Source organism: Colossoma macropomum, unplaced genomic scaffold (assembly GCF_904425465.1).
Source record: "Colossoma macropomum unplaced genomic scaffold, Colossoma_macropomum, whole genome shotgun sequence".
Lineage (NCBI taxonomy): Eukaryota > Metazoa > Chordata > Actinopteri > Characiformes > Serrasalmidae > Colossoma > Colossoma macropomum.
The window spans coordinates 2,610-18,254 of NW_023495453.1; the positions used below are offsets into that span (position 1 = coordinate 2,610).

At 39.0% G+C, this 15,645-nt stretch overlaps 1 protein-coding gene across 1 annotated transcript; it reads right to left on the reverse strand.

Annotated features, from left to right (window-relative positions):
- Positions 1–4,601: 4,601 nt before the first annotated feature.
- LOC118802092 (class I histocompatibility antigen, F10 alpha chain-like) lies at positions 4,602–15,441 on the reverse strand. The gene is made up of 6 exons (XM_036562553.1): positions 14,813–15,441; positions 14,427–14,714; positions 12,212–12,496; positions 11,304–11,408; positions 8,881–8,931; positions 4,602–6,030 (listed from the first exon to the last, which is right to left on the reverse strand). The coding sequence occupies exons 1-6, from the start codon at positions 14,931–14,933 to the stop codon at positions 6,014–6,016; spliced, it is 867 nt and encodes a 288-aa protein (XP_036418446.1). The 5' UTR covers positions 14,934–15,441; the 3' UTR covers positions 4,602–6,013.
- Between the last annotated feature and the right edge of the window lie 204 nt (positions 15,442–15,645).

Sequence of the window (15,645 nt, forward strand, 5' to 3'; positions counted from 1 at the left end):
ACACAAACATTAATTTGAATTGTCTTCAGAATCAGCTGAAGTGCATCTGAAATTCAGTCCTTTACACAGTTCTGGGGTGAGGAGGAGCCCTCACCTGCATCCTTATTAACCCCTCCCTATTACATCATTTCACCTGATTTGACTGCCGTTATTTATCAGTCACGTGTCATTCAGGCTTCATTGAATACCATTATATTTGAACCAAAACACACATACACTGTTTCTTTTAGTGACCCTGACCATTTCATTAAATGTGCCTCAACTCTAAATCTAAAAATACCAATATACTGACAGACTCGGATAGGTTCACAGGTTAAGCTGTCAGAAAGGCTCCTCACTCTTACCTGGACTGCGCATTGTAGATGGCCTATAGCTGAATGATTACATTTTTGTGGATAGTCAGAATTGCATGGTGTTAAATGCTCACATAAAGCCACCATTTTGCCCAACGAATAGAAAAATCCTATCAGTATTCAAAATTAAACACTGATCAAACCTGAGTTCAGTTTCTCACGTAGTACAGTCATGAATTGAATGAATGAATGAATTCAGAACCATCAGCCAACTGTGTTTGCACTCTGTGGAATTAGACCTCCGCATTTAACCCATCCGTGCAGTGAAACACCCACATACATGCACACTAGTGAACACACACACTAGGGGGCAGTGAGCACACTAAGCTCCAGCCCACGACTGCCCCATCATTACACGAGTGAAGTGTGCGTTGAGACAACAGACATGTTCACTTTAAAGAAACTGTTTTTGGCAGTTCAACCTAGAAAGTAGCTTAGCATAAGCATTTTGATAGAAACAAAGCAAAGTAAAACAAATGAGCAAAAGTATTTATCAGTCCAAATCACACAAACACTAAGGGCGTTCTCACTTGCTGCATGTGTTTTTACAGTATATAGGCTAGAAGTTTACGTAACTCCTACAGGCTCTTCCCATCTTTCCTTCCAGTGATGTTCTTTGGTAGATGTAAGCATGTGCTGTATGCAAGCAGACATTTTTCACTTTCCAGATTAATATCCTTAAAGGTTTATTATCTTAAAAGGACAATGGGAGATGAGTGTGCGGTACCTCTTGTTGAAATTATCTACAAAATAAAGTTTGAAAAGAGTCTGTATGTTAAGTGGTGCAAACTGTATGAAATGTGAACATTAAATAGAGAAAGAATACACAGGATAATAAATAGGGATGACTACTTTGTACAGATCTGTGCAAAACCTGTAAATGTTTACGCTGCTAACTTTGTACAGATTTGCAAAGGAAACTGTAGACAACCATGTTGTGTGTACATATAAATTAAACATGGACTAAACCAGTGATCAGCTCTCCTCTTAGATCTACATTTCACCTGCAGCGTAAAACTAACACGCCTCATTCAGCTAATCAAGGATTTCTGAAGGCAATAACTAGATGGGTCAAGTAGGATCGATTAGGGTTGGAGCTAGTCTGCAGAAAGGCAGGTCTCCAAGAAGGAGGTTGGTGATCAGTGGACTTAAGCTGAGCTTGTGAGCAGAGTTTAGTAGAGAGTCGTTTAAAATAAATACTTGAATCTGCATTGCAAATTTCTAAAACCTGGAAATGACTGAATAATTACACGTATTGATAAACACACAAGTTCAAACGGGTTCATCCTCCTGGATGTCCAGGGGACCCTTGTGTCTTCTCAGCATCTTCCATGCTGAATTGAGCAGCCTTCTTGAAGGGGGGAGTGATCAGGGTGGCAGCAGCCTGGTGAAGTTCGACCTCAGAGTTATTTCCCGATCTGAGATGGAGCCGGAGTGAAGCCTGGAAACAAACGTGATGACGCCACAGGGAGAAACCTCAACCAGTCCCTTGAATGTTGTGATTTTTATAATTTCAGAAGCTTCCAGTTTGTAGGGTGAGTGATGTTGCTGTCTCACAGCAGACCTCTGTGCAGTCAACCATACGTCCAATCAGTAAAGTTGTATATGAATATATCTGCATTTTAATACGGGAGTGTGAAAACACCTGACGAGATGGTACAACGTATGGTTTTCCATATTCATGAGGTGCTTACATGTGTCCCAATGTAATGTATATGTACTGTGATATACCCGTCTATGAAGTGATGCAGTGATCTGCCTGTGATGATACGGAGGGGTTTCATAACGTTATAGTCATGTGATCATGATGTATTAAATTACCAGTGTGTGCAGGTTTGTTCCTGTAATCCTGAAAAACACGTTTCTCATTAAATTTTATTATATATTTTACTTTTGAAATCAATGTGTGGTCTTTTCTTCATAGTGTTTAATTATTGCATCACAGACATTATGAATGAGAAACATTTAGAAATGTATGAAAAACGGTCAGACAGTAAGTCAAGTGTAATGCCTGATCCCTGATTAATGAGAGAGGAACGGGTGATGAAAGGCAGCCTGAGGAGGGTTCTGAGCACCCCGTAAGGGTGGGGTGGGGGGCTTGCTCTGCCCAGTTACTGAACAAAATGGAGACGGTTCTGTGCTTTTGTGACTGAGAATGTGGTACTGAGACACTTGCAGCTTCTTACTCTGTCTGAGAAGTCATCGATGAGCAGTGTGGGGTGTTTCTCACACCATCCTGAAGTCCACAATCATCTCTTAAGTCTTTTCTGCATTAAGAAACAGATTCTTTAGCACTGTCGCTGTGGGAACACAGCCTTGTATCTCCATTTTTGTATTTTTTCATGTCCCTGCTGAAAAATAACAATGTGTCTGTTTGCTCCTGTTGGCTTTGTAATGTGTTTTGGCATAAATACACAACATGCAGTGTATTTGGTTACTGAGTGTAAGTAAAAGGCTAAAGAACTTACCTCAGCATTATCCTAGACCGCCATGCAGTTTGCTCATCACCTCTTTCCTCTGGCTATTTCACAGCTAATCAAGAGAGGAAGGAATGAATTCCACCATAGGTGGAAAAAAATGGAAAAAAATTCTTTCGGAAAGGAAAGAAACGGTCTTTTAGAGGAAACTGGTAAATATTCATAATGCAGAACCTTAGATAAGCATATGATTAGACTTATTATCTTCTCACAAACATGCGAAGTCCAATCACACTTTCCCAGTTTGTGCACGAAGGCTTGCCTGACTTGCGGACTCAAGTAGTCACTGCCAGCTCTTTTCCTTCTCCCTTGGACAGATGTGCGCACCCATGCCGTGATCCGTGAAGGACAGATCCCGCTTCCTGTGTAACCCAGATCATCCCTTGGGACTTTCAAGATGCCTTGTTATGGTTGTTTTCGTTGTTTTTAATATTTCCTTTGTTTTTCTTTTTAAATAATTTAGAGAGTAATAAAGCTTTTTGAATCAGCCTCTGCCTCCTGTCGAGTAACTGCACTAAACCTGTTTTTCCCCCCAGTCGAGTTTGCGCTTTCATATTGGGTGTTGGGTGTGGTTGGTGGTGTAAGGGAATATTTCTTGGGGAGTTATGATTCAACATCCCAGTAGTTGGTTGTTCTTTTAAATGGTGTGCTTGGTGCTCTTAAACATATTAATCTGTTTATTCAGTACATTAAATAATGTCCCTTTCCTTCCCTCCACCGCCTACTGCGTACATACATAAAAATGATGTAAATCACATGCTAAGACCCTCACAGTGACCAGATCTCAACCAAATTAAACAGCTATGGGAGGTTTTTTACCAATGTGTCACACAACACACTCCACCACCATCATCGAAACAAAGTGCTCTACATGTATCTCAGGCAGGGATTCCAGAATTAGGCACACATATTTCTCTGTAGTGGGTGGCACAAGGTGTTGGTCCAGCAAAGGTGCTGCTGCTCTGTGTCTGTATTTTTGTTTTGGTTTCTAATGACTGAAGATAAACGCAGTCATTGCTTATGAACTTTAGAAATGTAAGCACAGGAACATGTTAATGGTTTATAGCTCGGTGTGCTCATGGCTGATTTTCCAAAACATTACGTCTTCAGCACTGAAAAGTATCTGCGTTTGGCTCTGAGGTTCCAGAGATGGAGCCACTGAAGAGCTACACTGAATAGAGCAGATGGGTGTTTATTACAAAGCCAACAGCAAAGTTCATCCCTTGTTTCAGTGCATGTGGCAGATAAGTGGCAAGTACCAGGATCAAGGATGTTTATTCTGATCTTCTGAATGAACCTCTAGTAGAGTTCTGGTTCTGTGTAGCTGTGTTAATGATCCAATCTGGAATTCAAATTAAGGAAGCTAGAGCAGGAAAAGCCTGGATTTCCTGGACACCCCAGAACTAGGATTGAGGATCATTTACTCAGTGGTGTATCAGCTGTAGCTGTTCAGACTGACATTGATGTAGTGGATTTTAGGACTTCAAACAGTTAAATTATGAAGATACACCTGATTAACATGCATATTCATGTGATGCATCAATATGCACATCCTAAAGTATCAGCAGCTTTTTCTTTTGTACTGAGAGACAGTGGTGCAGATGCTGCCCACCAAATGTACACAATGCTGCTGATAGACTGATCAGAGTGCACAAATACAAACTCATCTGATTCATAAGAACTACATTTAGAATGGTGTAAACATGAGGAACCCAGTCTCTGTAGAACCCTCATCCTATCATCCTAGGTCTTATTTAATCAGAGACATGTGGACAATTTGAAATAAGATCTTTATTTGGAAATATAAAAATAAGTGCCATAAGTCATAAAGTACTTTAAAAAGTGCAATACACAAACATTGCACTGCAATATTTAACCCTCCATATAAAAGCTTCCATATAATAAATCAAGCCCGTTCTTGCAAACCCTCTGCGTCACACGACTACAGTGCATCGATAAACACTCACTTAAGAAAACACATTAAAGGAATAGTTCAAACGATGAAACCTAAACATTTTTTCAAATCCTCAGTCAAAAACCAGGCACGGCAGAACAGATGGCCCAGTGAGGAAATACAGTTTTACAGGCAAGTGAATCAGTAGGAAGGCACTTTACAAGAACAACACGTTCATAAATGTAAGTAAATGACAGTTGATGAAATGTACAGATATCACATATTAAAGGAATGTCTGTATAGAATCACTGAACGATGAGATTTACACTCAGACATAAACAGCAATGAAGATGATCAAATCAATTAGCAATTAAAACAGTAGCAACAAAATCAATTAATCAGCAATTAAAATGTATATTCTTTCAAATTGTATGAACATTATTTTATTTTAAAAAAAAGTAACAGTTTTATTCTTGAAGAAGAATCAATGTTAGTTGAGCTCAATGTTAACTTTCCTGAGTGCAGCTTCTGACCTTACTATAAAAGCTTTAAGAAACATAATACATACATAAAACTTAATCATTCCATCTTGGGTGCAGAGCTCTTTATAACATTACAGCTGGAAATGCAGGACAGGATAAAATTAAAGACAGGTCTAAGTACACATGATGCTTTTAGGCACCATGATGTAAAAGCTGTTTAGAACTGCACAGTTCAGTACTGCAGTTTATGAGTCAGGCTTATTGAGTATCTACTGATTTAAAGCTAAAGAGAAATCCAAACACAAAAACTATCATTAAAAGCACTGAAATGCTTTGACTGGATACACTTTATCCAGAAGTGCCAAAAAGTATGAAATATACAGCTGATCTCCATGAAAACATGGTTCTCTATGGTATTTTGACTGACTAAGAAGCTGAATTGAAATGATTGCATCACAGGTCTCTAGCATTTAAACTTTCCTGACCTGCTACTGTGACACACATATGTTACGGTATGTTGAGGATTTCCCCCTGTGGGACCAATAAAGGATTATCTTGTTTGTCTACAGTCGCTCTTAACACATTTACTGGTGGTTCTGTTTAATATACTCAAACATCATTGACACTGTGGTCAGAAGAAAAGTTCTGAAATGTATGCTGAGGATTGCGTCTCAAGTGTTAAAGGCCTTGATATCGGAAATGTACAGTAAAATGCTGAAATCATTTGATTGACTCGTTGAGCTGGCTGGTCTGAGGTGTTGAAACAGCAGATTAAGTGGTAGCAGGAGCTCCATTCATGCCATTTGCTTATTTGTGTCCATTTTCTGGAAAAGGCAGAGAAGAAGAATAAGCAAATACACTGAACTACACTTACATTTTCAAAAGAAAGCCTTAAGTACTGCATTATGTTTTATAAATTGGACGACACCATTGTCAGACACCAAAAATTTTGAAATGCTAAATACAACTGGCACTAACTGGTTGACAGATTACAATTAATCTGTTTCCAATAAACCAGGCCTAAACATTTCTTAGGTTCTTTACAAACTTGAAAACAATGAAGATTTTACAGATCAGCATGTAAACCAGGATACCTGCACAATCTAACTTACAGCTAATCTGTAGGTTAAGAAAATTACTGCAGAGGGTTAAATTTACTGGAAGAAAAACAAAACATGAAATAGTTTTATTAAGGCAGTACAGTGATGTGATTGTGTAGTATGAATATTTTTTGTAAAATGACATTTAAATACTATAGTACTGCAGTGCTGAGGCACTTGCTGTGTTTTGTTTTGTTTTTGTGGGCGGAGTCTGTAATATAAAACAATATCATAATGTAAAGTCTTTAAAAGGAACAATATATTTGTATGCATTAAAGTGCACAAGTACATTGACTTTTGTACTGGATTGCCATCATGGTTGTAACTACCGAGGTCTGGACCTCAGTAGTTTCAGAAGCGTTTTTCTCTGTGTGTCCATCAAAGAGATATAATGTGGAATCAACATCATTCTGACAGTGTGGTAGCTACTCAGGGGCGTACAGCCATGGGACTCACAGGCCTATTCAATCAGAAGGGAATGGAATATTTACTGCATTTTCCAATAGAGTCTGGCTGCAGACATGCACTCTCAGCCCCAGTGATGTCACGTCCAACGGCACGTTAACTTTTGGCTTCTTCTTCGTAGCGATAAAAACAAGCATGCGCATAGCACACAGTCCTCAGAACTTTACGTAAGAAACCGTCTCTTTTCCCATAAATTCTGCAGTACATCTGCTTTCCACTAGCTGTCAGAAAATCCCATTTTCCCCGTAAACATGCATCTACCTTCTGTAGAGCGTGCTCACATCTATTTTCACTTTAATAGATATCAGTCTTTATGTAGAGAGCTGTGGAGTGTCATTTTTAAGCCTACACGTCCAGGGTTTGTCCTGCGTAGAGAATCATGAGGCGGCTGCCTCCGTCAAATTTCATGCTGCATTCCGCTCTCGACGTAACTCTGACGAGAAAACACTACTTTATCATAAATGCTGCACTTGGTGGATGTCTGTCATTTGTAACTGTAACTGTGGCCTTATGCTGAGTGGCAGTGCTCGTAATCAGCACAGTGCACTGGGAAAGGCACTGCACTGCCAAAGAGGAGGACAAGTGTAAAGCGTCTAGAGGTTCTTTCCCTACAGCAGTAATGTGGGGCGTTGCCCTGATACATTCACGTTCCTACATTAAAAGAGTATGTTTGATGAAAGGCAACAGACAACAACGCTACAAACTGCAGCGCAGAAAAAAATAACCAAATTGCACATAAACATGTTCCTATGCACATCCACGTAATAAAACTCGCCCTTTGCAGCCTCTGTGGAGTCCAGTCCAGTCCAGGAATCATATCATAATACTCAAAGGCATACATCATTTTAAAACAAGACGATGATTATCTACTCTCTCAGCCTGGGTTAGTTACAACTCTGGACTAATTTAAAATGGGAACCAATGGACTGACACTGACTACTGATTAAATACTGAAACACAGAAATACTGAAAATGTCGATTAGCTGGGTATATTAGGCAACATGGGTGCACGTCTCTCAGTAAATAACAATTATCAGGTATTCAACCAAGCTATAGTATAAATATTATTTTACATTCGAACATGTATAAAAGGAAATGTGAGGAAGCCTGTTTGAAAGGGCCTGCTACAGCTAATAAAATTCATAACAGTATTATTGCATTCATTGTTTAGGTGCTATGCCTAAGTATATCAGTAGAGGAGCAAATATTGATTGATTGATAAATAGTTTGTTTATACCTCATTCTGTTCTGCATAGGTCTGCTTGTTTTACACCAAATGATGGAGCAAACTCTCCTAAATCCTGTCCTAACTTTAGGATGAACCCCAACAGGGTCCTAACTTCTGTTTAAGGTCCGTTTCTATGGTTTTTAGGCAGCTCTGTCAGCAGCATAGTTCACTACCAGCATAATGAGCTCCATTTATTTCTACTGTAAAACGCTGCTTTCACTGTGAGATGATTTTCTTTTCTAACTCTGCGTTTTAAAGATCTCAGACGCTGCAGACTCGATCTCCACCGCCCCCTCTAAACCAGTCAGATGGTTTAAGACAAAAAATTAGGATGTTTTTGTAATACAGCCCCAGGACCAGCTCTGGTTTTCAGATATGGCTTATAAAACTGTATAGATGAAAACTATGGCTTTAATGCAATGTTCAACTACCCTGTTAGGACAACATTTTACTGGTTGTGACTTTCATCTTATATTTATGTTCACCTACACTGCCAGAGGGCCCCTGTAAACCGTAACTGAAAACAATAGCTATGTTATATTTGGTTTTAGACAACTTTACCGTTTGTTAGCTGTGTAAATAAATACATTACTTTTATGTTGTGTTTAACTGGATGTTGAACAGGGCACTTTCATTTTTAAATAAAATATAGTTTAATGTGATAACTGTCTTTTTATTCATTTATACAATACATTGCTTGTAAAAGTTGTTAGCTCGAGCTGTTGAGGGCGCAGTACACGTGCACATGTGTGCATATGACCCAGATACTACCACCTCATATTGAGCCAGAAAAACCCTGACGCCCTTCACAGATGTGGCCCGGGATTATATAGCATTACAGTAATTGGTCAAAGAGAAGGGTTTCTAATAAATCAACCTACCTGTAGGAGTAAGATTATATCCATTGTTGCTTGTTTGCTGGTTCTTTTTATCTGTTAAAGACACACAAAATTAATACACTAGCTTTCCATCATATGCATTATTTCTGTTATGACCAAAAGATTATTCTGAACATGAAATTAGGGCTGTCAAGATTACATGATTAAAATCAATTGGTCCATTAAAATAAATCCTTGACTAAAATTTAAATTCTTATTGAATCAGTATACCGATTAATTTGCAGTGTGAATGATAAATCTATTACCCGTGGGTCATTATAAAAGCCGTGTTCAGCAATCTGAACATTCTTATGCATGTATATTTTCAGTCACAAATGTCATGTATACACATCCAAGTCAAAGCTTTTACGTTAGAAATCACACATATATGAAACAAAAGGTTTGTTTAATTAGATTCAGGATGAACAGCTGGGTTACTACAGTTACAGTCTGTTAAGTTTTACTGGGTATAGTTAGGATTCACTGTAAAACATACAAAGTAAAGAACATCTTCGCTGTCCAATGAAAAACATTTATCTTCAAAAATAACAAAACTTACAAAAGAAGGCAGACATGTTCTTGACTTTTAATGTAAGTTAATGTAAAGAGATTTTATTCCAAGAGATTTTGGAGAATTTGTACTGATCTAGTCATGAAATTCTCACACAATGTAAATGAGAGCTGCTGTGTTCAAATAATGTAGAAAAATAAAAATGGATGTTTTTCTGTGGACAGTAATGATAATCCACAGTACCGATAATCCACTTAAAGGCTACAATCTTCATAAGATGGCCTAAGTAGTTTTAAACCCTGTGTGGAGAGTACATGTACACCACTGTTAGACTGGCACTAACAGAACACTGAAATATTGAAATTCCCACAGAAGCAGGTGCAGAAACTAGCATTATCACAGCACTAAGCGAAGGTTTCTGCATAAAATATGTCTGTGTAATGATGCACATGGCCTTAACAGGTTTATGATATGACTAACAGTAAAATGATTTTAAAATGATCATGTTCAACAGCTCCTTTTATGTTTTATCTCTTAGTGAAGTGTTTTGGAATTTCTGAAAGGAGGTCAGACACTGATGTTGGACGTGAAGGCCTGGCTCACAGTCTCCGCTCTAATTCATCCTAAAGGTGTTCTGTCAGGTTGAGGTCAGGACTCTGTGCAGGCCGGTCAAGTTCTTCCACACCAAACTCGCTCATCCATGTCTTTATGGACCTTGTTTTGTGCACTGGTGCGCAGTCATGTTGGAACAGGAAGGGGCCGTCCCCAAAGTTGGGAGCATGAAGTTGTCCAAAATCTCTTGGTGCTGAAGCATTAAGAGCTCCTTTCACTGGAACTAAGGGGCCGAGCCCAACTCCTGAAAAACACCCCCACACCATAATCCCCCCTCCACCAAACTTTACATTTACATTATTTGGCAGACGCTCTTATCCAGAACGACTTACAATTGGATCATTTTACACACGACTCCTAACACGAAGGTAGTGTTAGGAGTCTTGCCCAAGGACTCTCATTGGTATAGTGTAGGGTTTTTACCAAGGTGGGGTTTGAACCCCAGTCTACAGTGTAGAAGACAGAGGTGTTACCCACTACACTACACCAACCCTTGCCAACCCTTTACATTTGGCACAATGCAGTCAGACAAGTACCGTTCTCCTGGCAACCGCCAAAACCCAGACTCGTCCATAGGATCGCCAGACAGAGAAGCGTGATTGGTCACTCCAGAGAACACGTCTCCACTGCTCTAGAGTCCAGTGGCGGCGCTTTACACCACTGCATTCAACGCTTTGCATTGTGCTTGGTGATGTAAGGCTTGGATGCAGCTGCTCAGCCATGGAAACCCATTCCATGAAGCTCTCTACACTGTTCTTCAGCTAATCTGAAGGCCACATGAAATTTGGAGGTCTGTAGCGATTGACTCTGCAGAAAGGTGACGACCTCTGCGCACTATGCGCCTCAGCATCTGCTGACCCCACTCTGTCATTTTACGTGGCTGACCACTTCGTGGCTGAGTTGCTGTCGTTCCCAATCGCTTCCACTTTGTTATAACACCACTGACAGTTGACTGTGGAATATTTAGTAGTGAGGAAATTTCACAACTGGACTTGTTGCACAGGTGGCATCCTATCATGGAACCACGCTGGAGTTCACTGAGCTCCTGAGAGCCCCATTCTTTCACTAATGTCTGTAGAAGCAGTCTGCATGCCTGCATGCATGAATTCAATGATTTGGATTGGTTAGTGAATACTTTTGGAAATATAGTGTAAGATGCGTATAGTATCAGCTGCAATACTAACTACATAAACATTATTATGCATACTTTATATGTTGTCTATTGTAAAACATACCTTTTCTACCTTCAAACAGCTCACATAAAATAAAGTAAGAGCATTTGTAAATATGAAACTCCACTTACATCTCTTTATAAGGAAAACGACCACGCCTGCCAAAATTCCTGCAACCAGAAATCCAACAACGAAACCCACAATGATCCCTGTCGTACAGTCCTTGCAGCTTCCATCTTCAATGAGCAAGCCCATGCATCTACCATTCTGCTGCTGTTAAGCAAGGTTAGCGTTTATATAAAGTATGAAATGAGGCCATGTTACAGAAACTTCCTGTCTGTGGTCCTAAGTTAAGATCTGACAAGATCAAGGTTTTTCACAAATACACATTACAGAAACAAATCTTATGTGGATTTCGGAATTGTATCTTATCTTAAAGTACTTTATCTCAAGTTTTGGAAACCTAAACTACTCAGTCGAGGTCGATAAACAATTGTTATGTCTTATGTCTGCCAGCTATCACTGTTACTAAAAAAAAAAAGTGAGATAAACTAAAAGTCTAAAAAAGTTATGAATATTGTGACAGCGCCATTTCCATTTACCAAGGCTTCAGCTGCCACGCGAGCCATGCTAACGTTATTTCTCCTAATAAACAGCCACGCATTCTCTTTATTTTTCTCCACCGTCGCTGTACTATGTTTTTGTTTTCGTCCATATTAAAACATACAGGTAACGAGAAGGAACAAAGGAGAAGTACCTGCAGTGTCTGGGATGTTTTGAAAGTGCTATAGCATTATAAAAACATCAATCTCAGAAGTTGTGCTGAAGTTAGGACAACATTTAGGAAATTTTTAGGAAATTCTAGTTAAAACGGTTCTATAATATGAACTGTTATTCTGTGGAAGCTACTGGCTTAAATTCAGTCCTAATTTGTCAAAGTAACTAAACAGATAAGATTTCAGGAGTCAGGAAGTTTCTGTAATACCACCCCTGAACTGGAACAGGTAATAACAACCATGTAAAACAAAGATATAATTACCCCATTCTGCAATTACTGGTGTTTCGAGGGAGCTGTGAGTCACGTAACAGTCATAAGATGCTTTTTCATCCTCCTGGATCTCCACACTCTTCCTCAGCTGGTAGGTTCCATCATCATTGGGTCTGACTCCTGAAGATGTTAGTAGATGTTCAGGAAGTGAAGTGCGGAACTTCCTCAGACTCACCACCACGTCTTTGGGGTAGAAGCCCGTGGCCAGGCAGGTCAGGGTCAGCATCTTCGGGTCAGTTACAGATTTCTTCGCAAACACATGAACATCTGGTGGAGCTACAGAGAAAACAAAAGCAATGCACATTTTTTAAGTTCAACAGTTTTTTTAATCAAAAAATAATTTGGAATCAGTTCTCACTTGCTGCAGCTAACAATGTGAAAGTATGAGTGCCGACACCTGCTTCCTCTTGTAGCCAATCAAAATATCCTTTCCATCTACCACTCAGAGAACTGCTTAAAACACCTGCACGCATTTGGAAAAGTGCACCAACTGCTGAATTCTATCCAAGTGGTTTAAAAGGGAACAGTCAGGTTTAGCTGTTTTTTAAAATGATAGGGGCTGTGAAATGCGAGAGCCTTGATAAACCGCAGTGTTGAACATCCACAAATGTTTCTCAGTACATTTAACAGTCTTTTGTTAAAGTCCAGGTTATTGATAGTCAACCATTTTTCACCTTTTTACCACAGTCTTTCAGTGGCGTGTGACTATTTCTCCAGTAGACTGAGCAGAGACGTTTATTCGTTTCACAGAAAACTACAGCAGCAGTAAAATATTGACTTGTGAGTTGTGCGTTGCTGTGCAGGTTATTAGGGGCGTGTCCATGCCTATACAGAGCAAACCTATCCTTGACCTCAAACAGCGCAAAGGACCTCTGGGAGATGTAGGAATACTGCATTATAGGCTCTAGAATAAATCTGTTCAATTTTCAAAATATGCCTGCAAAATATTTTTTTCTAAAGGTTTGTTTAGAGGGCTGGATATTTGATCAACATGAGTTGGGAAAAAATTTATATTTTAACATTTAGTTATTCACATGAATGAGTTGACTAAGAATTGATTAATCACTTTAACCAAGGCCTAGAAATGCGAAGAGCTGTAACAATAAAGTATTTGGCAATGTTCTAACAAACTGAGGTTCTGTTTACAAGCAAACAAATTCCCCCACAGAAGAACATGTATTGCTTTGTTTAAGCCTGTCCATAATTTTGAGATACAGTAAACAATAAGCATAGATAAAAATAAGCGACATTCTAATAAATAAGTAGATTAGCTTTTAGCTCTTCAGGCTGCATTTTCATTTAATGCATTACCAGTTTAACATGCCAGTTTACTGGATGTACTATGTGTGAAAAGCATGTTTATAAAATGAGTTGTATTTTAAGCTGATGTAGCTGCCTGTAGTTGGCTAGCTAATGAATGTGATGCTGTAACAGGGCGAGTTGCTGAAAGCTGCAATATTTTTTTGGGTTACACTTTATTTAGATGGTCCACTGCAGACACTTTGTAGATGCTCAGTTTATCTTCAACTAACTTTCAACTAAATATCTATTCAATGCAACTGAAAGGTTCTATAAAATCTGACCCTAATCCTGAAACTAACTCTAACCTCAAGGCAAATCCTAAAGTTCCTAAATAAACTGTGACCTTTTTGAGATAAATGTTAAACACTTCTAATTAATAGAAACCAATATGGCTTACAACATTTGAGTGACTAACATTAACAGTATAATTTTCAGCCAATAATTGTTCTTTTTCTTTTTCTTTCTGCTCCGATAGGCATGGCGCTATACCTGCATTGCTGCGCTCTTTAGTTTAAGTCATTAACTCAGTCAGGGTTGGGTATCGTTTTGAAAATACAAATAAAATACTGACATGAGAAACATCCGCTGACTGTTTATTATTGTGACATTATTGATAACGTCGAATAAATGTTTTATCCCTAATCAAGACTATTTCACAAAGTGACTGGTCCCCTTTACAGGGTGCCATTAAGTGGTTAGCATAAGTCTCTGTCATCAAAGAGACAGGAATCTACTTTTCTGTGTTCCTGTGGACTCCACCACAAATAAGAGTGGCACTGTGGGGATTCATCACTGGGTAGTTCAACACACTACATGAAAGTTAACATTCAATTAGGTAATTAATTACCTAGTAATTAGCTCAAATAAAAAAAATAAAGGCTCAATAAAATGTTCGGGAACTCACAGTGTTTTCTCAGTGATTCTTTTCCGTACTCCATGAATTTGGTGAGCCAGTCCACACATTCTTTCTCCAGGTAACCCTTGGTGTACTGGTTCAGGATGGGCACCTCATCCCATTTCCTTTTGGTTGGCAAAGCTTCTGGAACTGGAGCGATCCACCGCATGTTGTCATCATCAAAAGAGAGGAACTCTGACCCATCGTAGCTGTACTCATCAATGCCTCTCAGAAATCGGTGACTTCCATCTGCTTCCTCGATCTCACAGCCATGTCTCCACTGAAGAACATGAAGGTCTGATAGAAAAACAATGAGAACAAACAAAACAAATACATTTGCTGGCACAACATATGAGGAACCACAGTGGATAGAAAAAACCTGACAGATCACTAACCGGTCTGACTGTGATTCATTCGGTCCATCAGGATGCCCACGTTGACCTTGAACCACTGCTCTTTGCTCTTGCGAGACTGGGTGCCTTTTTCCCAGTAATCTGGCTGCATCTTCTCCTTCATCCAGTCCTGCTTAGGAACCTTAGCCTGGTCCTTACTGTTGTAGTAGTCGATCTCCCGGTCATTGAGCAGACCCAGTGCTGTGAACTCATAGATCCCTGGTAGAGCGACATCTTTGGAGAGAGCGGAGTAAATGTAGTACAGAGAGTGTTGGTCTGGAGGAAGAAAAGAAGAGAAAAAGATCACAGCAACTCAAAATGGGCTTCACTGATAAAACCATTAACCATTTTTGACATTTTAAGAAACATGTTAATCAGAACCGATATGTATGTCTGTTTTGTCACCGATACTAATTTTAAGCACATAAAAATGATGATAGCCAATTTTATTGGCTGATATCTAAAGAGTCTTTAATGATTTTAGTCCTTAACTATTTTTATCAACTTTTTCATCAAATGAACAGCAGAAACTCACTAAATTTAACAAACTGATATTTTAGATTGTTTAACATTAATGACTGAGATCACAGTTATTTAACACAAGTACTCACTGACTCTGAAAACAACATGCATTTATCGAACTTTATAGAATTTCAAGTAATTAAACAAATTTGTCGTACTGCCAAATCTTGCACAGTATTTGCTGTTGTTCCTCGTCTGATTAATGAAATTAAAGTATTTCCAAACAACTGAACTGTTTTTACTGTTCTTGTAGGGGGTGCAACAATATGCAAATTTCATGACACGATATGTATTGCCGTGTTTGCATCACGATA